This window comes from Ovis aries, chromosome 1 (assembly GCF_016772045.2).
Source record: "Ovis aries strain OAR_USU_Benz2616 breed Rambouillet chromosome 1, ARS-UI_Ramb_v3.0, whole genome shotgun sequence".
Classification (NCBI taxonomy): domain Eukaryota; kingdom Metazoa; phylum Chordata; class Mammalia; order Artiodactyla; family Bovidae; genus Ovis; species Ovis aries.
In genome coordinates this window covers 276527526-276554387 of record NC_056054.1, presented here as the reverse complement: position 1 = coordinate 276554387, position 26862 = coordinate 276527526, and the positions used below count along the sequence as shown (strand labels likewise).

At 44.3% G+C, this 26862-nt stretch overlaps 1 protein-coding gene across 9 annotated transcripts in view; it reads left to right on the top strand.

The window, feature by feature from the left end:
• The window catches only part of SATB1 (SATB homeobox 1), a 100274-nt gene that overhangs the window by 10110 nt on the left and 63302 nt on the right, over positions 1–26862 (top strand). For 4 of the 9 annotated variants that reach the window (XM_042238832.2, XM_060406684.1, XM_060406690.1 and 1 more), the window contains 4 exons: positions 13487–13721; positions 17428–17604; positions 18367–18493; positions 19254–19377. In XM_042238832.2, the coding sequence (XP_042094766.1) occupies positions 13511–13721; positions 17428–17604; positions 18367–18493; positions 19254–19377 (639 nt within the window). In that variant the 5' untranslated portion in view covers positions 13487–13510. Of the gene's footprint in view, positions 1–9545; positions 10044–10177; positions 10793–13486; positions 13722–17427; positions 17605–18366; positions 18494–19253; positions 19378–26862 lie in introns of those variants that run through there. The other 5 variants (XM_042238847.2, XM_042238819.2, XM_042238826.2 and 2 more) reach the window with 4 other exon arrangements.

Here is a 26862-nt window from a genome sequence, read left to right as displayed (position 1 = left end):
TCTTTTCCATCACTTCGTGGATACAGACCGGGTCCTGTTTGGCTCCCGAAGGGCGACTCTTCTAGTTGGCAGCGGAAGAAACACCCCCTGAATCGAAGGCTTCTGCTGTTCTCCACTGTTCCCCCTGAGTCATCGATTCTTTTCTGTAGGAGCTGTGTACTGATAGAGAGCACTATCACACTGGCTCTGGGTTTTAAGGAATTTCTGATGGAAACTGTGGTTGACTAGTTTTAATAGATGAGACCTCTTGTTTGACGTGCGGATTGTGTCTGTGAGTGTGTGTCATCCTTTGCTAGATGTGCTTTATATATACATTTATTCATACCAGGTTGTTGATCAAACAGTTGGATTTTCCAAATCCATTGAAAATACCCAAGATTTGGTTTATATCCAAAACTACAGCATATGCCAGTTACAAAGATGCCTTTAGACTAGCTTGTGGTGTTATAAATTTTTAGAGACAAAACCCCTTTGTGCAGAGCGAACTAAAAAGTTATTTTCGAGAGTCTTATTACCTCCACAGAGAGATGTTTAATTGTCATTAAATATGATATGAATGTATAGTAGCTTTTCAGTTGCGGAAGTAACAGGACTGTGGGCATTGTCCATCTTTACAGCAGTTACAGTCTCAAAACAGCTACAAGCTGGTCCCTGTCAAAAATTTTCATAAATGTGCTGTTTCTCTCCCAAGTGTATTTATATAGATTTTAAAAATACAAATGAAAATAGTCTTTACAGAATAAATAAAAATAAATGATTAAAAAAATAGCCTGAAGGCCCACTACTTCTGTTTTTAAAGTTATATTGCAGCATTATTTATCAACTTTTAGCTTCATATCAGCTGGAAATTTGCATGTGTATTTATAGTCCCTGTTAGTTATCTAATGAATTAAATTCCACAATAAACACACTGATAAAGCTGCACCGGGAAAACAGGTAGCTGGATATCCTTCAGCTACAGTTATGCTGTAAAACTATTGTTTAGTATTTTATTTAGACTTTAAATTATTTTCTTTTATTTAGCATTTTATTTTAGACCAATCAATCTGTAATCTTAATTTGGCTTTACTATGTAATCATAGTCCTCAGTCACGTATCAGAAAAATACATATATGTAGGAATGAACTTCAGGGAGATACAATTTACATATGAATTTCCAATACATTAAAAAAAAACTCCATCATTAATATGAAAGTCCCTAATATAAAATCAGAACAGATGATAGGAAACAGTATCAGGCAGTACAGTATGAAAAACGCATCATTACAGATTACTGCCTGCAGAAATTTAGGAGAAGGACATGGCAACCCGCTCCAGCGCTCTTGCCTGGAGAATCCCAGGGATGGGGGAGCCTGGTGGGCTGCCGTCTATGGGGTTGCACAGAGTCGGACACAACTGAAGCAACTTAGCAGCAGCAGCATGCAGAAATAAATAACTGTAATTCCTATCGCAAAAAGTGACTGATAAAAATAAATTTGAAAGCCTTTTGAGCTTATGACTAAAAATGCATTCTCGTATCAATAAGTGCAATCTAGAATATTGACATGGAGAGTTTATAGATTGTTGCATTGAGGACCTACATGGAGTTGTCACGCCTCCGACTGGACTGCGGCGAGCGTCAGTGTCCTGCAGACGCCACCTGGGGACTGTCTGCTGTCTCAGGAGTAGAGTTAATTTTTGGCTCACTTGAAAACTATCCAAATAGAATGTTTGGGTGTTTGGATGTCGGATATTTGGAAGGCCTGGCTTTTATCCCTCCTTTCTCTTCTTCTGCTAAGACACGAGAACATAGAAGAAAAGCTGAGAAGAGAACCATTTTCTTGCATCAGAGGACCATCAAATTACCTACTTTGGGTGGGATGTTGGGTCTCTCATTACCAACCCGTGTTAATTATCTCGGGTCGGGTAATCGTCGTCTGAATCAATCATCCAGCGGAGACTGGGCCACGGCTGCTGGCGGGTGAGGGCAAAGCTGTGGAAGGCTGGAGGCGGTTGTCAGTGTGCTGCAGCTGATTCTCATCTGCATGGCATGGTGCTTTCATGGCGATAGACATGCCGGTCTTAGGAACAGGGGATTGTTTTCCTTCAGTTGTCTTGTTTTCAAAGTTTTAAATTGGGGTAAAAGACAGACGCCATGCCCCGTGCCATTCGGACAGTGTGTGAGTGGACAGTTCAGTGGCCTTGATGACAGTCACGCTGGTGTGCACTCAGCACCACAGTGTCTTCCAGGTCTTCGCCATCATTCCAAAGAGAACGTGCTTTAGCTCTGAACTGAACTCCTCCTCTGCTTCAGTGAGTTTCCGGCACTATAGAGGCATTTAAACACTGTCCAGGTGCGTCGCACTTGTTTCCCCCAGTGATGGCCCTTGCCCGCTGCTTGTGGTGGTGGGCACGGTGGTGCAGTATCTGATACTGCCCTTGCTTGATCCTTTTCCCTAAAACAATCCGGACCAGCATCCAGGCCTGTTGCAACCTCAAACTGCTTTTCCCTTCAGGTAAGCCGGTGAAGATTAGAATAGCATTGACATCACCAAGAAGACTTGGTTGCTCTGTCTTGACTGAAGGTTGGCTGAGAACGGTTTCTGTTCGACTTCACTGGAAGTAAAGTCCCGTGGGCTTCCTGGGGGCGCTGCACAGCAGTGAGGTGCCTTGCACTGGCTCCTGGGCACAGACGGTGTGAACACTTCAGTCCTGCTCAAGTGCCATGACTAGGGCCAGAAAAGAGTTGAATGGTTTCAGCTGTTTCAAAGGGAATCCCACTCAAGGTTGAAATTTTCTGGGAGAAAAAGCTTGCTCAACAATGTTAGGGAAAAAAAAAAAAAAAAAAGAATTAGACAAAACCAGGATGGTTCTGGCTCCAGTAAATAATAGACTGGTTTGGAACTTCACTTCCATGTGTAATTTTGTGGCTAGTCTCTGATGTCTGTGATGATAAATCACACACTTGCACAGAACTTCTGGCACCCCTGTAAATCTCAAGCCAGAGCCCAAATGCTAATTTATCATGGTTCCTCAAACAGCAGACTTTTATTCACCAAATCAATGATCTAATAGCTTGCTCCCTACCTTTTTTTTTTTTTTTTAATTTGAATCAAGTAGCTTGCTTGCACATAAATTTCTTAAATTTGGGGTAAGCTCTGATTCTTAAAAGAGCCTTAACTTTTCCAAGTGACTCCAGGATCTCCATATCCTTGGAAGATGTCCTAACAGATATATTTGATTTCTTGTCTCTGACACATTACCTACTCCAATGGATGGTACACCTGGCTGTACGCTGGAATCAGCTTGGAAACTCTCAACTGCTGGCTCCAACCCTTGGCAATGGGGTGCAGCCTGGGTATCTGGACTGTTGACATACCAAGCGATATTAACATGCAGCAGATTTGAGGAGCCACTGAACTAACTTCTGATCTTATCCTTGGCTTTAGTGCCTAAGAGTGCAAGAATCTTTCTAAGATTTTTACCAGCACTCACTCACCAAAACAGTTCTTGGCTTCCTTTCCCTGTTAATTGCCGGCACTGTGAGAGACTCCTGGAATACAGACAGGAGTCCAGCCTCAGGATGTTGACAGACGTGCAGTTGGGAAGGGCAGGCATGCAAATATGAAATGCTACCCTTGGAGGACAGGGGTGGGATGGGGCATCGAGGAGGCAGTGGCTAATAGCTGGAGGAGGCTTTGGAAAGAAGAGGTGCAATCAGGCCGCATCAAAGAATGTGTCAGAAGGGGGGGGTCCCCAAGAGAGAAGAGGGAGGCCCTGCTCTCCAGAAGCAATGGGGGAAGAAGACAGCCTGAAACTCTTAACGGTTTTGGTGGAGATAGCTATTACTACACAGGCTAATATGGAGGTATGCGGGGGTCTCAACAGCATTGCTATTGGAACCTGACCCCTACTCAGTTTTGGAGTTAGGTCTACGCAGAGATGACCAATTTTGATGGGATTATTTCCATTGTGCATGTCAGTGTTGTGGCCCATACTGATATCTATGGAAGGAAGATATAAAATTTTGTCCAATAAACTCTTGCTTTAATAAGAGGTAATATTTCTGTTGACTCCACCTCACTTCCACAGTCTCGAAAAGGAATGGTCATTGCAATTAGTGATAGAATTTGGTTGCAAGTGACACTGAGTTTTTGGCTCTCATTTATTTATTCAGAATGTAAACATTGCACATATTTCAAAGTCCAGGATATCCCACCAGGTTCTAGAAGTCAACTCTAACGGCCATTCATTTACCTCAGCGCACTCTCCCCAAACTAGCTTAAACATCAGCCTTCCTTTGCTTCGCTTTAATAGTGACCTTTGTCTATTAAAACCATAACCCAAATTACCAGTGGGTATTTGCATCCACCTTAGAGTAATTAGGAAACAACTTTTGATCGCTATCAGTCCAGCTATAACCGAAACCCCACATATTAGGGAGAAAACAAAAACCTTAGGCCCCATGTTTAGAGTTTATTATTTCTCCTTTATCTCTCCTGAAACATATTCAAGCCGTTTGCTTTGATTCTCTGCAGCACACCATTATTTGTTTGGTAGTTGGATGCCCTCCCGGTTTGAGTAGATATCTACATTAAAGCTTCCAAAAAAGCCATTTCTAGTGGCAACTCTGCTTTTTTAATGTGGGGGTGGGAGAGGGTGCGGAATGATGCTGTGGTTTTCAGCTTCACCTGCGAGCTGTTGAAATGTTCATGGAAAGCAGCCTTTGGGGTAAATGTATGTTATTCCAAACGTACTCTGAGACCCTTTCACATACAGATATGTCTAGAAAGGTGTCTTAAATTTGTGTGCAGCACTGCCCACGTCTCATTCCCGGCAGCTTTACAGATCTACGGGCCCATTCTAAAGTGGAAAAGGACTTCAATTTGGACTTCATTAGGATGTCTGGAAGCTGTCCAGCACCTGTAAGACTCCTCCAGGCGAGGTCCTGGATTTACTGAGTCGTTTATTGGAGGAGTTCTCTAGGTCCCTGCTGCCTGATGGAACTTTCTGCAGTGGTGGAAGGGTTCTCTAACCCACACTGCCTCATAGGATAGCCACTCATCACATGGGGCTGTTGAACACTTGATGTGTGACAGGAGCTAAACTGGAAATGTTACATAATTCCAGCGAATTCACATTTCAGCGATACAGCCACTTTCCCCGCTGTTGACTGCACCTCACTCCACAGTCTCTAAGAGGAATGGTCATTCCAGTTAGCCACAGAATTTGGTTGCAAGTGACACTGAGCCTTTGGCTCTTATTTATTCAGAATGTAAACACTGCAGGGATGTGGTATGAATCCCTGGTCATAGGGCAGTGAGCAAGACACAGTCTCTGCTCTCATAGGGATGACAGTCCAGCATGGGACAGGGAGGCCTGGCGTGCTGCAGTCCACAGGGTCGCAAAGACTGAACTGGACTGATGGAAGATATTTATTAAGCCAGTGATTGTCCAGATTGTTCACCGGTGATAACTGCGGCAAAGGAGAAGTACCAGAGGCTATGAGAGTATAAACTGGGGACCAGGCCTTCCTGCGTGATTCGCCTGAAAGTTTAATCCGAGTCCTGTTGATTCACTAAAGGAGAAAGGCATGAGGTGACTTCCCTCCCCGGGTTCAAGGCCGGGTCAGGCTGGCTGCCCAGGACTCTGGAGCAGGGCAGTCCCCCGGCGCCTGCCGTGACCGTGACCTCCGGAGGTGCAGGGTCCCTCCGGCTCAGCTGCGCGCACACGCTGCAGACTCCTGAACTCACTGCACAGATCCCCTCTCGAGCTATGCAGTTGAGATGATGTCAGTCACAGATAAGACGTGAGAAGGAGGGTGTGAATGTTTACAGGATATTGCATTTCCTCTCCAATGTATGTTTTGACAAAGTTGTTTGGGCTCCAGCCCCAGTTGTTATTTTTTTTTTTTTTTTAATCCCCCCTTCTCTGCTCTTACAAATTTGTATCTGGTCCATTCAAGAAACGATGTGGAAATCAGTCCTGACATCCCAGACAGACAAAATGAGACACGTGACGGCAGAACATATGGCTCAAAGAGACATCCTTATATGGCCAACACAGACCGTATTCCCAGAAATTCATATATGGAAAACGCCACCTGCAGCTAAAGCCAAAAAACAAAGAGTCGACACGACAAAAAGAGCAATATGCCACGTGAAATGTGCTGCTTTAAGAGTGTGCAGAGATAGCCAACAGTATTTGAATTTAAAAAGATGAAAAAAACACCCTACCATGTCCTTAGAAAGTGCTATGGTAGTAGACATTGCTTTGCTAACACAGTCACTGGCGGAGTTGCCGGATCTTAAAAGCGTTCAAATTCTAAATGCTTTCTCTGTTTATTACAAATGTATGTGCTATTCAGAACTCTGAATGTGTTTTAATGCTTCCGGATATCTGCCAGCATATTTATCTTGATGTGGGGCCCCCTGAAGCATGCAGTAGTCCTTTTGTTATTGTTTTTAAAAAATCTTGTATCTCTGTTACAATATTTTATCTCCGCTACCTTTGAGGAGCCAGACTGAATTCCTTCTCCTGTGATAAAAAATTGATGCACTGTTTTAACTGTGCACCCACATGTTGAATAGTTCATGTATTTGACTTGTAATATTTCATGTTCCTGAGGTCTTCCATTCGCATAGCTGGATTTATAAAGTTTATCTTAACTTTTTTCAATGCTTGGCTTGCATCTTTATTGCCAAAGTTAAGATACTTTGTAGAATAAAACTGATGCCCCCCCATCACGTAGTTTATTTTCACGTATGTCTGGGAAGGTGGAATTTTCCTTATTACTTTTCTTTTGTTCTTTATTTTAATCTGGGGTTAGTACTCAGTGGTTTAGTGAGTATTCTGAAAGAGTAAATAATATATAGAAAGTTCGCCAGTGCACTATTATTTGGAGGGCATACGCCTCTGTGCCCTTTTGCTTATATCTTAAATAGTTCTGAAATAAAGAATGTGCTTGAGGGAAATTAATGTGCATATATGATTAACAGATTTACAATTGTGTAGTAAAGTTATTATTAGATGCCTTTATCATCATTTATTCTATCATTTTCCGAGGCCATGTCCATCCTTATTACACTTTTTTATGTTTGTGTTTGAGAATTAGCTTGGAATTCCTAGACAAAAGCTGCTACTCAAATTTAAAGATTAATATTTTAACCCCCACATCAATAGGAGGCTAAGGCAATCAGAAAGCTTTCTGTCTTATTTGTGGAAATAATGGGATAATCATCATTTACAGTATTTTATCCCAGTGTTTTAATATTGATATATTCAGTAACCTTTTTTAGTCTTCCTTTCTCTTTCTTCAAAGTTGTTTTGCCCAACAACTTTCTTTCTTTTAAACACTCCATTTGAGTTCCATGTGCCCCAATGATTCTTTGTAGTACATGATGCTTTTACTCTATTTTGAGATTTTTGCTATTGCTTGTAAATTGATACACTGTGATACTAGAATGCACAGTCCCTACTGAAAAACCAGGCAGGTTTCAGGGAAACATGTCAGGCATCACCAGTGTGAAGCAACTATTAAAATATACATCTTGGAAATTCCCAATGTAACCCATCACATTGCAAAAATCATTCTCATTATAAAGATGAGTGTTATCCATGTTTTTCTTCTGAATATCAAACATTAAAAAAAATGTTTAAGTATTTCCATCTACAATAACAACTCTGACACCAGTGTTACATGTTGCCGTGCTTATATATTTCCTTATTGATTGTGTTTCTTATAATCAAAATACCCTCCTCCATACTTTCCTGCATATCAACTTTTGAAAATACGGTATCATTTGAGCTTTTTCATAAAGATTTCCTTATCTTTCTTTTGTTGCTTTTGATACTATGTTTTATCATCACATTCTTTAGCTCTAGGTTTGGGTTTATACACCAAGATTCACTGCTGCCTTCAATAACCTTTCTGGTTTTGTGGGTGAAACGTGGGTGCCCTTAGAGTGATATATTTTTTTCCTCCTGAACCTGTCCTCCCCAGGAGGCCATTATTTCCTCTCCTTTATCTTCCGTTTTACCCTGTTTGCCTAAGGTTTCTAGTGTAGACAGTGTCTGAGAGTGCATTGGTAGCTTTAAAGAGCTTCATTTGCATATCTCCCTCTTATCTCAGTACTTGCGCTAACTTGTTGCTTTTTTATGTGTAACAAAATGTTTATCTCACTGATTTTTCTTTTCCCTCCTAGTGTACTCTGAAAAAATAATTCGAACATTTTTGTTTCTCTGTAATGATTAACTGCCTTCAGGGTCCTAAGGTGTTAGCACTCAAACCTAAACGGTGAACGCTACATCCCCATTTCGGGCAAGGCTGTGATGTTCTTCATTTTTATGGGAACTATATTTAATAGATTATCTAAATAAGAGGATCATACTTGGGTGCTAATGACCATTTATCTACCGGGGTAATTTACCTTAGATCACAGAAGTATTTATTGCTACAACATAGGTATTAACCGCCCCCCCCCCCCCAATTTACTGTCTTTCACCAGGGGTAAAGGTGGCATGTTTTTCCTTTGTAATAACTTTAAACTAGTCAGGTCTAAAGTGACCCAAATTTTGTTTAACTCGGCCACCGTGGGCCACGTATTCCCTCCTCCGAGTTCTGCGGCTCAGAAGTGAGGGACGTCGGCGTCTACCTGCGCCCAGTACAGAGGGCACGGGTGCCGATGAGCTCGGAGAGTGCTCGTCCGTCTGGGCCGCTGGCTCCGCGCTGGGGCTTCCCCCCCCGCCGTGAGGCGTGCTCGTAGTGCGCGGAGGGTGCCGGGGGTCCCGGCCCTTCCGTTTCTGCCGCCGCCGGCGCGCGCTCCGCGCTCCCCGGGAGCCGGTGCCCCGCCGTCCCCCGGCCCCGTCCCGAAGGGCCCCGGCCTCGGAGCCCCCGCGCGGGCCGGTGCGCCCTCGCCGGTCCCCGGGCGCCAGCGCGCCGCGCTCCCGCCGCTGCCGCCGCTCCGCGCCCGGTGCCGCCGCGGCGCGCGGGGCGGGGGGCGGCTCGCCTGCCGGCCTCGCCCCCGCCTCCGCCGCTCTCGCCGCCGGCCGCCCCCCGCCGCGCCGCCGCCGCGCACACCTGCCCCCGCGCGCCCGCGGCCCGCGCGCCCCGCCGCGCCGGGCATTGTGTGCCGCCCGCGCCCCGCGCCGCGCGCCCGGCCGCCGCGCCGCCGCCCCTCCGCGCTCCCGGGCCTCCAGCCCGGGTTTTGAGCCGCGTCCCTCCCCCGCGCCCCGCGCCCCTCCCCGCGCCCCCGCCCCCGCGCCGCCCGCCCGCTCGCGCCCGCCGCCCGGACGCGGCGCAGCCGGCCCCGCCGGGGAAGGGCCGGGCGGCGGGCGGCCCGGGGGCTGCGAGCGGGGGCCGTGCGTTAAGATGACGAGGACGGGGAAGCGGCAGCCACAGCGGCGGCGGCGGCGGCAGCAGCGGCGGCGGCGCGGCCGGGCGCGCGGGGCCGAGCGGGGCGCGGCGGCGGCGGCGGCCGGGGGGAGCGCGCCCCGCGTTTGATGGGGGCCGCGCCGGCGGCGCGGGGGGCAGCGGGGCGGCCCGGCGCGGGGAGCGGCCCGCGCGCGCACTCGGCGCCGCGCCGCCCGGCGCCCGCCGGCCTCGTCGCCTCCGCCGCGCTCTAGGCGGCGCGGGGCCCAGGCGGCTCGGGGGGCGCCCCGCGCGCCCAGCCCGCGCGCGCCGAAACTCCGGCTCAGTTTTGCGGGGCGCCCGGGCCCCCCGCGCCGCGGGGCCTTTGTGGGGGCCGGGTGTGTTTACCGCGGACTCCGGCCGAGCGAGGGCTCCGCGACTTTCGGGGGGCGGCGGGCAGGCGGCGGGGGCGCCCTCCGGCCCCCTCCCCGGGCCCCCCCCCGCCACGCCTCACTCTCCCGGCTCCGCAGACGCTCGCGGCCCCGCGTCCATGGGCCGCGGGGGGGTCCTCGGGGCGCTCGTCCGCGAGGGCCGGCTCCAAAGTGGCGCCCCAGTGCCTTGCCGGGGCTTCCTGCGCGCCCTGCGGCCCCCGGCGCCCCCGGCCCCTCGCTAGATGCCCCGCGCGGGGCCCGAGGCTGCGGGAAGAAAGTTGCAGGTCGGTTACTCTCCGGCGCGGCTCTCGGGGAGCGGGCGGGGGGAGGCTCGCCGGCCCCCCAGCCGCGCGCGCGGGGCGGCAGGAGGAGGGGGCCACGGCCGGGCGGACTTGCGGCCGGCGCCCCGGAGAGCCCCGGCGGGCGGGGGGCGCTTCTGCAGACCTCGGCCGCCGAGGTTTGTTTGGGTTTGTTTGTGGGTTTTGTTTTTTTTTTTCCCCCTTTTTCTTTTTAAGAGAATCCCCGGTGCCCACCTCGCCTCCCCAGCACCGCGGCCGCGTACTGCTCCGAACGGGTTTGGCTTTGTTTTTACGATTTCCCCCCAACGAATCACTTGTCAGATCAATTCTGTCTTCCCCCTCCTCCCTCCTTCGCGCTCTCCCCTCCTCCCCCACCGAAAACCCCGTTCTCCGAGGTTAGACATTTTACAAACCATATATGCTGTTTGTCCGATTGTGATCCCCCCCCCCCCGCACCTTAACCCCTCTCTCCCATGGCTACTCTTCCAGACGCTTATCTGCCTTCACCCCTCTTAGGGGGGCGAGGGTAAAGGAAGAGAAAATAATACAATTTCAGGGGAAGTCGCCTTCAGGTCTGCTGCTGCTTTTTTTTTTTTTTTTTTTTAATTTAAAAAAAAAAAAGGGACATAGAAAACATCATTCTTGAACTTCTCTTCGAGAACCCGGGCTGCAAAGGAAATCTCCTTTGTTTTTGTTATTTATATGCTGTCAAGTTTTGAAGTGGTGAGTTTCAGGTCGGTTTTGCTAATTTCACTCAGTAAAACTGCAGCGTTTCTGTTTCTAGATAGTAGTTTGCTTCTTTGTCTCTTTAAAAGGTCACAGTGAAAGCTTGGCCTGGATCGTGCCGGCCATATGGAACGGATAAGGGCACAGTCTCTTAAAATGTGATTATGGGGTTGTGTGGGGGCGAAGGAGGCGATTCAGCAGGGAACTCGATGAAAAGGCTCCCACACTGCAAAAAAAAAAATAGGTTCTTGAAACCGGAATTTCGTGCTTTGCTCTTTCTTTTTAAAGGAAATAATAGCTGTGTCTGAGTTCGCTGTTTAATTCGTTAATGATCATATATGGACTTCGTTTATGGACAGGGAAGTGGGGTTTGGAGAAAGTAGCCTGCTTTCAATGTGCCAGCTAGACATCACAGTGAAATCGGTTTTTAAAATGTGTAACTCACAAGAAACTCTCCAGCCTGGCGTCTGCTGAGACCTTAGTTTGTTCCCATGCAGTCAGTCCAGCAGGCCCCGCGGAGGTTGCTCTTTGCAAATCCAAACTCAGGTTTGGTGAACTTTAGCCTTGGGCATAGAGTTTAAATGAGTAAATTGGGTGTTTTATGTGCATGTAATTTTGCTTTATAATGTAAAGCTTTTTACAAGATGACTGTTTAATAGCTGCTTATAGGTGGGTATTCATTCGAAGGACAATTTTGCATGACCTATATGATGTTTTGATTGTCAATACATTAACTAAATTATCATCTATCACTTCACAGTTTATAATGCTGTTAAGCCTCATGACTATTTAATACGTTTTGTAGCATTAACTTTGATGCTGTTGCCTACTCATCCTCTCTCTCTCTCTCTCATTTTTTGGCTCTTAAATTGCCACACGGGTTAAGTATTTTCTTTTCAAATCATGTTTTAAAATTCATCTTCTGCTTTAGGGTAAGGCAGCCAATTTCAGGAAAAGTAGTTCTGTATTATAACCCACATGAAGCGTTATAAGGAGTGTTTTGAGTAAGTTAATAATCACCACTAATTTTGGCTTTAGACTACAGTTTAGTGTAATGGAAAGAGTAATCTTGATAAAAAGTGGTTAAAAGAGGCACATTTATTGTTAATGAACCTCATAACCAAAAACAGATGGGACCTCGATCAACGGGAAACCTTTGGTCTCTGTGTGCCACCTTGGAGTACAAGGATAAACAGCCATTATTCCTCTGACTTTACTGTTCTTCAACTGGCTTTCTTAAGGTTGCTTTTAAACTTAGAGATTATCATTGCTTCCCCCTCCCCATCACCTCTTTCCTTAATTATAGTGGACACAGTTTTAACGGTTAACCAGAGGGGAAAGCAATGCCTCCAGAAAGGCCCTGCTAATAATTTAAGCTTGCTTTCAAATCTGTATCAAAGTAGCTTCTTCATATTATATATATATGCATATATATATAAATGTGCAAGATATGTCAAATTACCAAACAGCTGGAGGAAAGTGATAATTATCATATTCTCTCTTTTTTCTGAATGTGATTCTCTTTCCCTTAGTATTGGTGGACTCAATACTTCAAGCACCATGAAAATTCATAAAATAATCCTACTCACCTGTTTTTATCAGTGTTAGAACTATTGCAGAAGTGATTTTGATAATGTACTAACTGCTTTACTATAAACAGTATGAAAATTGATGTCCAAAGTATAATACAACTGAAAAAAATCATCTGTTCATTTTTTTCTGGAGTTAATTGAAATGTTGACTTCATTGCCTGCTGAGATTATTTTTGAACACCGGGTATTTTGTTTTACCAAAATTAGCAAGCTTTCTTTCAAAGCAAGTTTAGCGCTTCACTCTAATGTGTACGTTACCAAATGTTTCCAAATTTTGGGTATTTACATTGTTAACAGCTTTCTATTACAAAAGAATACCTAAATATTAGCTCTAAGATACATGAGTTGCAATACTTCAATATCAGGGCTCTTTGAAGAAATCCTCCACTTGTATCCACTGGGTTAGGGATGGAATGATCCAATTGCCTGTTTGAGCCAAGACTTGACTGAATCTTTAAAACAGGTCATGTAACTCTTGATACATTGGCGGTAGAAAACTTTTTCTACACATTAACCATAAAGCCAATAGAGAGTTTAAAAAGCAGTTGTCTGCTGCCTTCTTCTGAGGTGGTGTATATACATATGAATCTATTTTTCCTTCATGAGAATTAAAATATATAAAAAATAACAGCTGTAACTAATCTCTTGGACTGATAAAATAATCTTTCCATCTTTGACTAAAGTGTCATTATTATGTTCTGTATTAAGTTTCTCATTTTTAAAAATTGGGACTACATAAATACAATTTGTTATTTTCCTGTTAGCTACACTTGTAGTAATTCTTGTTCTAAAAATAATCCCCCCCACCCCCCACCCCCCTACACACATAGTTTTGCTGGTAGGTGACGAATTATCTTTTTGTTCATGTGTGTTGATACAGTTTCCACACATTATTCTGTTAACTTGAATGGAAATATAATGCTGTGATCTAGAGAGTAGAGTAACCTCTGCATTATATGTCTGGTTAAGCAGTCTTACAAATACATTATATTTGTGGAGCGAAATATCCAGGGATAAAACATGTACATGTGTTATATATACACAGAGAAGGAGGGGGCGTGTGGAGACCCCCACCCAATTGTAACATGTCTTCTTCTTAAATTCTCGCAGGTGATCTTTAGAGAGTAACTGAGTATGGATCATTTGAACGAGGCAACTCAGGGGAAAGAACATTCAGAAATGTCTAACAATGTGAGTGATCCGAAGGGTCCACCAGCCAAGATTGCCCGCCTGGAACAGAACGGGAGCCCGCTAGGAAGAGGAAGGCTTGGGAGTACAGGTGCAAAAATGCAGGGAGTGCCTTTGAAACACTCGGGCCATCTGATGAAAAGCAACCTTAGGAAAGGTAAATACCCTCAAGCCAAATCCTGGAGAGCCCCAAGTCCTGTGCCCACCCAGCACCGCCTGGTGCGGGGGTGGCTAGGCAGAGCCTGGCTTTGTGTGTTCTCCTTGACTCTCTTTTCTGATCTGAAATTAGTCACATTTCTGGTTGCAGCGTCAGGCATGTCTGAAAGTGTAGGGCTTCGTGCTTCAGCAGAGCGTCTCCCACTGCTGCAGACTGGAGTCTTTGGACACTGTGGGTGATAAGGACTGAATGAAGTCTGATGGTCTCAGTTATACAAGCCTTCCGCTGATAAGGTGGTGTGGCAGAAGGGGCTGTGGAGGTGGCTATTGCTGAAACTAACGCTGCTTGAGCATGAGCCCTTTAAACTGTTTGAGGACAGACCTAGCTTTTTCAGGGTGTTACTGGTTGTAAGGGAGTTTCACAGATAATGGAAGTCTTCTGCGATATGATATAAACGTTTTGTGATTTTTTGTGTGTGTGGTTTGTTTTCTTAAGAGCAACTTCATTCCTTAGTAGCTAAAAACCTGATAATTCTGGTGTTTCCCTTTTGCTATAATTGGGTGTTTCGGATAGAAGGGCAGATTTAAACACGTTAATAAGGAGGGGCTGTGCAGCGGTGTGACTCCTCTTGGCCAATTTTGTGTTACAGTGATGGAGTTTAACCACTTTGACTGCATTTGGCACTGTTGTCTCTGTAAATCAGTGTCTATCCTGGGCATAACGTGTGGGCCTTAGAAGGTCTTTATTTGTCTCTGAATAACTGTGTATGGGATTCAGATTTTCCTTACATTTGCTAAAGCAAAGGATAAAAATGCCATCTTGTAACAACCAAGAATATTAAGTAGATAAAGTTAGCAGGCAGAGGAATTTCATTGTGTTTGATGCATAACATTTATCATACAATCATTTATTTTTTCCTTGGTTTGGCGAAAACAAAGAATATATTGATCCTGAAATGAACAGACACAGCAGTCCGTATTGTTAGATCTTTATCTATTAAAAATGGAAAAACAGCACTTCAGCAAATTCTTTGGCCTCTCCTCATGATTACCCTATTTATTGATTGTTTGCCAAGAATGTATGCGTCTTAAGAAAGCCAAGGGTAAGAGCATTAAAAATATAATTTATTATGGCTTTTCAAACAGAGTGCATTAATATTGTACTGCGAAGCACTGGGGCTCTATAAAAAAGACTTTCTGACGCCTGCAAACATATAAGTTCCATAAATTCCTAAATAGGAGATTTCAGCTGTCTCTGGTATTATGTGATATTTGCACAGCAAACTTTAATGCCAGGACAGTTTTAGACAAGGATTCTACAGACTTCACTGCTCCTTATGGCAGACGTGCTGTTTACACAGGCTCATAAACCTTCAGCAAAAGCTTCTAAGACTGCCTCCAGGTTTAAATCATGCGGTATTTTTAGCAGTCAGCAGTGACCAGCGTACTCCCCTTTCCATACTGGAAGGTTATGAAGTTGCTGGAGTTGGAAGCCTCGCCAAACACTCACACAAACAATCGGTTCAGAGAAGGCTCCTGTGCAGCCTGACTCACAGTATCAGGAGGAGTGCATGACAGTTTGCTGGAAGATTTAAGCAGTCAGATTGAAAATTAAAGTCTACGATTGTCACCTTATCAGCAGCCACCTTAACGATCTTACAGGGTCCCTCTAAAATCCAGAGCGACTCTCCTTTATTTCAACAGTTTAAAAAACCTTCAGTTATCTCCCAGGTCTGAGGAGCAGCAAAGAGCAGCCCAGGTCTGTATCATTCTATAAGAGGAAAAATCAATGCCTATGTTTTTTGTTGTGTTAGTAACCCAACTCTTTGAAGACCTCAGGATAGAGGGAGGAGAAACCCAAGTACAATAATTTCACTTCCTGCTCAAGTGCCGATTTTTTTTTTCCCCAAGCATTGCATTTGTAGTGACATTTTAAAAACGCTCTTTAATTGTAGAAGGTTCTCTGCTTGCTTGAAGCAACAAAATGCCTCCAGCCTTGTGTTGGTGGTGGTGTTGTTTTATCTTCTTTTTCACGTGCAGCGTTTCTGCTTGACAGGTGCCAGATAGTGAGTGTGGCTGGGTTGAGAAAGCGCACCCCAAGGAAAGGGGTTGGAGGTTTTTTTGTTTGTTTGTTTAGGAGGTTCTGCCAGAGTACCTTCCAGCCAAGGGAGAAATCACCAGTTTGCAGACTGCTGTTTCTGCCGTGGTCTCTCCCAGTCTCCTTCTGATCCCTGACGGGTTCTCTCTCTGGTATAAAAACAGCCGAATGAATGACGAGGATATTGGCAAGCTCCACAGCTTGTTTTTCATGCCTAGCCTGTTGGGTCCCTCCAAATGAGTTTGTGAGCTTTTCTAAGTAAACCTAAAGGGGTTTATTTGTCAGAACTAGAATCTCTTGTGAACAGTTCACTGAAGCTGTGGTGTAGATGCCCATGTAGAAGACGGTGCCTGCTTTTCCTGCCGGCTTTGTTCAGCAGAAACAAGCAAATAGGGCGTTTTTAAAGGGCATCTCTGGTGTCAGGAGGAAACCCTGGGTTTTTAGCTCTGCTTTGCCGGCCCTGGATACCTTCAGAAGTTGGTTGGCTTCTGTGAATGCAGAGGACAGAGCTTAGAGAGGCATTGGCGTTCCAGGACTAACTGGGGGTCCCGGGTGCCCTGGCGCGGTAACCTTTGTCATCATTTATGCTCAGGATGGTGCCCTCCTGGCCGCGTGCCACAGTGCTCTCCGCTGCATCTGCTTTTAACCCTTTTCCGTTTATCACTGGAAGTCTGACAGTGCGCTGTGTAAACACCTCGAGGACGACAGCGTTCCGTGATTTCTGTTTCTAGAAGCCTCTTTGCTGACAGTGGTGTGGTGTGGCCTGTGTTTATTAACCATCTGGCTCCTGAGTTATTACCTGGGATTACAGTGAACAGAGAGCACATCTCGTCTCTGCAGATTCCTGTAGCTTGAGACACCCTGATGAGGACGGTTTCCTTTGCTCTCATCCTTACCCCATTTGCTAGAGCAGAGATGGTTCGTTTTAAAGACCTGTGGTTACCGTGATGTCCTTTTAGGCAGGTTAAATGAGTAGCCATCAAAGTGAGTATTAGTCATCTGCAGTGTGCACGTGTTGAAATCCTGTGTTTATGAACTTCAGTTGGGTTAAGTTGTGTTTCTTCTGTGGCCTCAACGTGAAGATCTTAAAGAACGAGGCGAATGCTCGTAATTTTATAATCAAAGCTAATTTGTTTGGACACAGACAGGGAAAGTTGAATCCTAACAAAAGCATGTAGGAAGCATGAAGATGGGTTCTTTCGAAGCTGAGCTGAGTGAGTTACATTTGCACACCAGGTACCACTCACAGCAGATCAGACCAGACTCTTACTCCTCTCCTGTCAGCCTTATGATTTGATCAGAAAGGTAATTCTGCATTAATTGGTTTGGGGAAATGCTCTGTTAAAATTAGAGCCCAGTTACCTCAGGGCCGAGTTCATATTCTATTTCAACATTTCTCTTGCAACTTAAAAAATAAGAATAAAAGAAGGTGTGTGTTTGTGTCTGTGTGCCCGGGTCTCTGTGCCAGTCTTGCATTCTCTCGTGGTGGTGAAGATTTATTTTCATGGTTTCATTTTTTTTCCCTCCCTGCCCGCCCCCGCCCCCCCCCCCAGACTGTGTTGCTGAAATTCGTTGGTTTGCGTCTCTTTTTCCTCCGTCTCCTTGATAGGAACCATGCTCCCGGTTTTCTGCGTGGTAGAACATTATGAAAATGCCATTGAATACGATTGCAAGGAGGAGCATGCAGAATTTGTGTTGGTGAGGAAGGACATGCTTTTCAACCAGCTGATAGAAATGGCCTTGCTGTCTCTGGGTTATTCACATAGCTCTGCTGCCCAGGCCAAAGGTAAATAATGCATCCACGGGGTTGGGGGAATTGCTTGGCATCCTTTGTTTACCTTGCAGAGAAAGCATCTGAATATTTTCATTCAAAGAACTGTAGCCTGTGTGTTACATGGGTTCCTTCTAGACTGTGGCTTTAAAAAATCGGCTTAATTCGGTTTGGTTTAGTTAACACGCATTTTGCTCATGTGGAATGTGGAGGTAGGTTTTTTTTTTTTAAATTACTTCAGCTGAATCATTAGTAAGCTTATTGACCTTAATAATCTGCTCCACTGAGGACCCACAAGGAAGTGAGGAGCGTATCTGAGCAGATGGACTGTTGAGAGTCAATTTGCATTTATGACTGAATATCTAGTTCTGTTTCTTTTATTCTGTTTCTGATGGTTTTATGGGCTGTAAAGTATTTTTCAATGCTGATTCCCATTGCAATCGAGAATCTTATCTAAATCGTAAAGCCATTTAGAACTGGTTCAGCTATGTCTTATTAGAACTTCCTGTAAGTTAGGAAAATGTGGCCTCTGCCTAGGTTTTATTGATGGGGTTTTATTTCCAAAATAATAAACAGCCCCACCGTCATTTACATAATTTCACAGTTTGGAAAACTGAGCTGAGCATATTTTCACTGACCTGCCTTTTGGAGGGAAGGGAATCATTCAGACAGAAGTAACAGTATTGCTTGTGGTGGGGGCAGTGAAAAGCAGGCTGGCAGTGGGTAGGTTATCTGAAGGGCCAGACCTGAGTGACACACGCTCTTTATCTGGAACAGGGCTGATCCAGGTCGGGAAGTGGAACCCAGTCCCCCTGTCTTACGTGACAGATGCCCCCGACGCTACGGTAGCAGATATGCTTCAGGATGTGTATCATGTGGTCACATTGAAAATTCAGCTACACAGGTGAGTCAGGAAAGCAGTTCCAGCGCAGAACGTTCTACTCACCTGATCGTTTGAAACAAAGTATCTCTGGCCAGCCTTCAGCTGTGACTCGCCCTGCATTTCAGAGAGGCTAACCCCAATCGATTTTGCCACCTCCCCCCTTTCTCCTTTATCTTCCTAATCTGAGCCCATCGTTTAGAAGCAGTGTTCCCCCCAAATGCATCTACTTGTGCAGGTTATCAAAAGACAAGACTTTTTCTGTGTAATCAATTAAATGATGCATTGCGAGAAGGCATTTTACATAAAGTTTACTTAAGAGAAAAATATTTTTGCATATCATGAACAGTGCCATCTGTGTACACTTTGTGAAAGAATGCCTTATTCACTATTGCCGAGCTCTTATTTATTTATATGATTTTTTTTAACCGTCTTAATTCGTACGAGCGGAGTCCTGAAGGGAAAACGGTTCCCACGTTCGTGTTTTCACGATGGCTCTTGAGAAAGCAGTACACCTTAAATTGTCTTCCCAAGCGCATCCGAGCAGGAAGGTAGAAGTAACATGGAAAAATAGCCACCACAGGCAGCTGATGTATAATTCATGCATCGATACAGCAGATGTGTTGTATAAAGTAATTAACTAATCGGAACAATCAGGAGACCGAGAGCAATCTCCAGATGCATCTGTTTGATGCGCAAAATGAAATCTGTCTGTCTTAAAGGAATGTTCTGCAGCGGGATGCAATCTTGTCATAATCCCCTTTCTACTCTGTGTCTCCAACAGTTGCCCCAAACTGGAAGACCTGCCCCCCGAGCAGTGGTCGCACACCACCGTGAGGAATGCGCTGAAAGACTTGCTGAAGGACATGAATCAGAGCTCCTTGGCGAAGGAGTGCCCCCTCTCACAGGTACTGGGCGTCGCTGGCACTAAATGACAAGCCATTGAGGGCAGCCTCGTTGGAGGAGTCGTGGGAAGCCATAGTCTAAAGCAGCTGGTATCGGAAGCAAGAATCTCCCCAAAATGCAAAGTGACTTGACCACCGGTGACTTTCAGAAGTGTGTGCGATTCATCCTGACAGTGTGGGAAAGAAAGGGGAGGGAAAGCCGCTCAGCAGAACTTTGCGCTAGCTCACGTGTAGATCCCTGCTCTGAGTGTTCTGAGATTGGACGCTTTGTTGTCCTGAGGGCCCGTATTTGAGGGAATAAGGGTGGTGTACCTTCCTGGAACCCCTAGATGCCAGGAAGCACCTTGGAAGTGTTACTTTGCAGAACGTCACCATGCTACCTGAATAAAGAAACAGAATAGCTTCTAGGTGCTTTCTTCATTACCACACAAAGGAAAAAGAAGAAGAAGAAATAGAATTTAGAAAAAAAATTACACAGAAAACAAATCTCTTCTCTCTAATTAAAGGTTAGATAGTTATTATTCATCAGGATTCTGTCACCAGTTTTATCCATTGGTTCAACCTCCCGCCCCCACTGTTTTTCTTTTCTTTAGTGGGGTCATACGTTTTCCTCTGAGATGCCTGTCATACTGTCAGGGGTTTCTGAAATGAGACGGAGATTTATGATTATCGTATTTGAATTTTTAGGATGAATTTTGTTGGAGGGGCGATAACTCTGGTGAGAGACTGCCTCAGTTTCTAGCTGTAAAGCTGAGCATCACTTCTGATGCCGTGCAGTTGATTTTAAAAGAAAAGGGCACTCTGAGCCTGCCCTTCGAGCTTGTGTGGTCCTGACGTTGCTGTGCCTTCATGCCGCCTCTCTCCGGGGGCCTCGCCTCTGAAGCTCACGCCACCGGAGAGTATACTTGAGATGCTGGTCTAACTAGATTTTTGCTGAATTTTTGCTGACGTTTTTCTCTCAATGCAAGGTTAGCATGGAAGCCTGAGTGCCACGCCTCTCAGGCGCTTGAGCGTGAACTGTGTGACGCTGTAGATATTTCTGCAGTAGAGAATTGCTCCAAGTTTGTTTCCGACGTGATGGCTGCGGAGACACATGGGTACCTTTGGAAGGAAGCTTGTGGGCGTTCGTGCTCTTCTTTCATGAAAGCTCCGTGCATTTCAGGTTTACTACATTAGGGTCCATCAACTTTACTTTGATATTTGTTAGCAATTATAGGAATGAAGCAAATGAATTAAGCTTATAATAAATGATGGCTTTTTATATTCTTTTAAAGTAATTTGTAGCCACAGGTGAAATATTCTCTGGTGTTAAGTCCATTTCTTGAAAATCAAAGACTTGTTGACCCTTTAGCGGATCTCCTCCGATTCTCCATCTCACTCTTTGAGTAGAGAGGATGTGAATTTCTAACCATCGAGTAAAAATGATTTAGATTAATTAAACACAGTTGCATCAATAGGAAGATATGATGAAGCAGGTGACCCTTATCTCTGGGGCTTTGGCTTTTGCAGACAACTCCAGATAACCTGTCAGTTTGGCCTCTAGGATTTGAAATTTGAAATGTCCTAGGAATGAAGGTTCTAACTCAGCATTAAAAATAAGTATAAAGGCCCAGTATAGGAATCTCACGTATCTTCACGTTACTAAATGTCCCATTGATTTGGGAAGTGAATTCAGGCAAAGGTTCAAGGCATTTACTGTGAGCTGGAGAAGAGGAAGCTAGCTTGAGTATTGATACAGGTGGTGAGAACTAACGGTTACATGGTAGCAACATTCAGCCAATAAACTCCACCTCACTCTAGCTTACAAATACTATTGTGAGTTTACTTAATGTTATCATGGGTAATTAATTGAATAAAACAATTATAGCATTAAACAGAATGCCAAAATAAAATTCAGGACTGGATCTTAGAGTCAGATGGGGATGAATTTCTGTAAAGAGGCCTCAAGTGGAACGCATGGGCCTATGTGGCTGGGGACCCCGGCTGCCATCCTTCAGTGGTGAGACTAGGCTGTAATGCCAACATCAGTTGTAATTACAGTCTTCCTTTCTTTTGCAAAACAATTTGGAAAGAAAGATATATGTCGTTCAGCAGTGGCAGCAAATATTTGAAATTAATATTATTATGAGAAAGGGCAACCTGTGCTCTAAATGAGGGAGTTATTTTCTATTCTGTGGCAGCATCTTCTGTTTCTTTCTCCAGAATGAATTTATGAATCTGATACTCAATTCGGAATGTTTTAATTATGCTTCTTCATTTTCTCTTGTGTCCGGAGCTATTAGTTAGAGGGAGCGCAGGCATCTGAGACCTCAGCCCCGAACACGCGCTGCACGGGGTGAAGCTGCTGTTCTCTCCTCCCCGGTGCGATGCGGAGGTGAAGGTGCTGCGCTGAAGGAGGCCCAGCAGATAAGTGCTGCTTCAGTCTTGTACCGAAGGGCACCTAGCAGCAAGAGAGGCTCTCGCCTAAGACCTTCTCCCTCTCTGTGGAGTTGTGATCCATTCGCGTGAGAACTCTGAGCCTGTCAGGCATGCACATTTTGCTGTGTATTAATGCTTTGGTTTTGCTTGATATTGTTGAAGTCTTAGAAATGGCTGGTTGAAGTCTTAGAAATGGTGCCGTAGTGATACACTGAGCGGCATGCCCACCCTGTGGCCTGTGGATCCCATTCCTGAGTAGAGATGGGAGGGGAGGTGAGGGCAGCCGCAGTCTGCCCCAGCCCCCAGGAGGACCGTGCCACACTCGACAAGGGCAAGCCCAGTTTGCACTCGGAATCTCAGAACCAGGATATACTATCCTTCGCAGACTCCTCTTCAGAGCCAGGCTCCCTGGACATTAAAGTCGTCATGCTGGCTGGTGACTGAGCCAGAAGTCCTTTCCCAGCATTAAGTTTTAAAGTGTTGACTTTAAAGTGGACACATAGGTTTGGCTGCAGTAATGTCTCGGATAATCTCTGCAAGGGTTTCTCTAGCTGTAGAAATTCCGAAAGTGTGCATGTGGTTTGATTCATAGCTCAGACCTTCGTTTCTGTGGCTGCTTTTTCTCATCTGCCCAGATAGAGTGACATCATTACGTTTTTGCACCACGTGATTATTTTTGTAAACTGTTCTCAGGCGTAAGAAGCCATCAGCTCAGAGCTCTGAGATGGGGCATTTTGCTGTTACACTTGCTTTTTCAATGGAGGTGCTTAGATAAGGTGGGTTTTGTATTCAGAGCTGCAAGTAGGGAGGAGAGATTGAAGTCTGACTTGGGGGGACAAGAACGTTTAAGGTCATAGGAACTCAGAGACCATGTGTTTGGAAGGTATCAATAAATTGGGATTTGAAAAAAGTAAATATTTTGATTTACAACAAAACATTTCATCTTGATTTTAGTTTTCCCTGAAGTTTTGAAAATTGAACTTGACCACTGGGTAAATGTCCATACCTTTGATACAAGGATAGGTTCATTTTGTTAAAAGTATCATGAGGAAAAGTTGCGTTATTACTTCTGCCAGCCTAGTGTCTTCCTTCTAAAAATGTTAGGTCAGATATTCCTGACCTAAATCTGATACGTGTGCATTTTTACCACCCACTCCCACCGGGCACACGTGCACACTTGGTTCATGCGTGCACGTCCCCACTTCCAGATTTTTAAGGGGTTGGTTCTTTCTGTTTCTTTTCTCACCTGGGAAGAGTACCTCCAAGCCTGAGTTCTCCATAAAGTGAGAACTGTCATTTTTGTTTTCAAGCAACAAAAGATACATAAAATGAATATAAATTTGAACGTTCCATTTAGAAATAATATGGGGAAAAGTGATTATTTAGTTTTCCTTTTCCTGACAGCATCTAGGCATCTTGAATGCCTCAGACTTTTTATAAGGTACTGGAAAAATAAAGAAACCAACCACCTTGCCCTCCTGAAGCTTAGCGTTTATCCAGGTCCTCTCTCTGAAACTTGATAATCATTTCCATAGACATTAATAAACCCCTGTGTTCAGCTGATTTTCAGTCTGTATTATACAAAGCACCAATTTAGAAAAACTGTACTCATTAGGAGATATATATATATACATATATATATAACTGTACTTTGTATTTTTCCATAATTTTTGAACCAGAATGATGTTTCTGAAAAAAAAAAATCAATAAGTATTAATAATCACATTGTCTCCAGAGAACATCCAGCATCAGTATTCATATATTGCATTTCACATGTGCATCTAACCTATGAAATTTATTCACATATTTATTCATTCAAAAGTATGTATCGACAGTCTGCTGTGTGACAGGCATTCTGTTTTCCTGTGGAGTAATAAGCATAACCATCTTAGTAGTTCAAATAATGGTAACTTTCCTTTAGTATTTTTGCATCAAGAGCATGCCTGTCACCGTAAATGGTAGGTAGTTTTATATCCTCATTTTCAATTAAGGAACCTGAGGCATGGGATGTTTAAGCGCGCCCCATGGTTATGGAATGGGTGAAGCATGGGGGTGGCAATTGATCCCCAGACCTGTGAGCTTAATTCGATATCCTTGGGTGGATGGATAGATGGATGGAGAGAAGGGAAGGAAGGAAGGAGAGAAAAACACTTTAAAAAGTCTTTCTCCAGTTAATTCGATGTTTTATGAAAGAGCACGTTTCTCTGAAGCGCTGATAATGAAAGTTTTCCAATGCATTTCTTCTCACTGCTGGAATTTTTCTTTAACATGTATTTTGCTTTTGTTTCTTTGATTGTGCCATTCGTACATGGACTCCCTTGAAAAATACCATTATGTCCTCAATTTAGAGCGTGGGAGGGTGCTTTAGAACTCGGGGACTAACTTCTGGGGTACTCTGGCGTTTGGAAGGTTCCGAAAGGGTTGGCTGTAACAGCTCTGTGCCAGTCACTTCTCCCTGGCTTCACACCCTGTCTGAACCAGTAAGTATATAACTGAGCTAAGAGCCTTTGTTTTGACCCCCACGACAACGTTAGGTATTCGCGTGGGAAGCAGTGGGCAGTTCCCATGTTTCTTTGAAAATATCGACCTTAGTCATATACTGGCTTGATGCGGTGAGCAAGCTCTAAAGTTTACTGTTTGAGACAGGGCTTGTAGGATTTTGTGCTTGTCCCTTCCTAGCAGAATATTGTAAATCTTGATTGTAAAGCTTGCTGTTAAATAGCATGCATTTTGAGGAAGTCCATTCCTCCTTTAAATTACAAAACTTTCCCCAGTTTTTACCCTACTGCTCATGGAAATCTGAGGTTATGAGTATCTGCTTTGCCAGGCACTAAAGTACTTGATCCTAATTGGATTTTATTACCACTTTCAGCAATTGTATTAACGGTGAGATCCATAAAGGAAATGGTAAACCAGTCTTTTAGGGGCAGACTTCCACCGAGTCATTTTTCTCTGCCTCCTTTTCTGAACCAGCTGTTACCTCACTCTAGCACTTCTTTCGAGTCAGGCAGTGAGCTAGCCCTTCTGTTGATGATGTCATCCACAGTGCCTATGATAGGCGAGTCCTCCAAATTATGAATTTTCCTTTTTGCGTCTCATCTCTCAGGTTCATTTTTAGCTGTTTAGATATGTGAAGGTTGTATTATAGCTTGATATTTGTTCCCTGTAACCTTTCTAAAAAGCCAAACTTCATAAAGCATCTAACTTCAAATGGATTGATCTCAAATATTGTATGGCCACTGGCTTCTCACAATAGTAAAACCTAAAAGAGTTAAGCCATGCCAATTTAGAGTGCTTTAACAATGTGTAAGCACTTCATCTTCACTTAATAGATATTTACCTTTGCTTTGTTTTAGATCTGAACAGGTTTCCTTTGACCTCAGAATCACTAATGCAAGGAAGATTACCATGAGTGCATCTTGCTTATTTTTTCTGGTTTGCAGAATAGTAACTACTGCCAAGGCGTAGGTGTAGCCATGGCCTGAGAGAGAGCCTGTTACATGTTATTTTCTGACTGCTTTTTAATTTTTTAGAGTTAACCAGAATCATGCTAATCAATCAGATTTACTTACTCAAACAGAGCAAGTTTTAAAGTGCTCCTTTGTTGGAATGACTGCTTAAGTTTCAAGTTGGGCTTTATCTGGATTTGCTTTTTAAACCTGCTTTATTTCATGTCAGATTTGGGCCCCAAACTAACTCAACAAAGAGGAAGCCCTCAATTCAGAATAAAACAGGCAGACACTGTGTGCACCCAGTTTTTTTTCCCCTTTTCTTTGGAAACTGCTAGATCGTAAGGTGCTCTGGTATTAAAAAAACATTAGGGCGCCTTGAACGAAACAGGAGAGCGCTTCAGCCAGCTATGCGGCTCGATGCCAGTTGAAGTAAGGAATGCTCAGGCTGTTGGGACTTTTAAATCTAGACTTAAAAGTTATTTGTTCTGTTTAGCATTTTAAAAATGTGCCTATTAGGAATTGTACGTGCTTCAGTTTTAATTTTAACTCACAGTGATTGTGCAGCACCCTGGGATCCTTGCAACAAAGGGCGCTCCAGAAATACCAGACTGTCTTGAGTCCTGATATGCAGTGTTGTTACGGGAGGGCGCTCCAGAAATACAAGACTGTCTTGAGTCCTGATATGCAGTGTTGTTACGGGTGCTGGTTCCTTGTGGACAGTGAGGAGGCTGCAGAGCTCCACACCCTAGAGAAGGTGGCCGACTTGCTTTAAGAGTCTTTTTCCCACCTCTTATTCTTACTCTAAAACTTCATCTGCTTTAGTCATCATCTTTTTTCTTCTCCTTTTCAAAAAAGCTCTCCCCGTGTATGGCAGTATTTTCCCATAAAATGCTAATCTGCTTGAGTTTACTCAGAGAGGTTAAGGAGGCAAACCAGATGATGTGTTGAAAGTTAAGAGCGATGAAAGCTTTAATTCTTAGCACCATTTGCGATCACATTCTTCTCTAGATGACAAGACAGTATTTCCTCATTGGGTACCATCCAGACTGTTCTAGGCTTGTCCCATTGTCCTGTTAATCCAGCGTGTATTCCTGTGCAGCGAAAAAACTGTGGAGCTAACCAGAACAGGTGTTAACTTTATGAAACGCCACAAGAAGTATTTCCCAAAATGTAGTGAATCTCTTCAGTTATGTTAACGTAGAACAGAGTGTAATCTCATTTTCTTTTTATTTCTTAATGGAACTATCTTTGGAAGGGATATATTTCATCAGCAACTGCTCTTTGCCATCATATAATTAGTGCACTAAGAGCATTCATTCCATAGGAGTTGAGAATGTGAGCTCTGTCATTACTGACCTGTAAATTCAGGCAAGTGACTCTCCATGCCTCAATTTTTTCAGTCTATAAAGTAGCAAGATAATAGTGCCAATTTTTCAGGACTCTTAGGAGAATTGCATGAGTTAATACTTGTAAAGCATTTAGAGTAGCTCTCAGTTCTAAAGTACGCTATAACATTCCTTGTTTTTCTACAACGTGGGGGCTTGAGACTTAGAAATCACTCTGGTAGGTCTCACAGACTTTGTTGCTACATAGAAGATTTTGAGGCAAGCATTGTTTT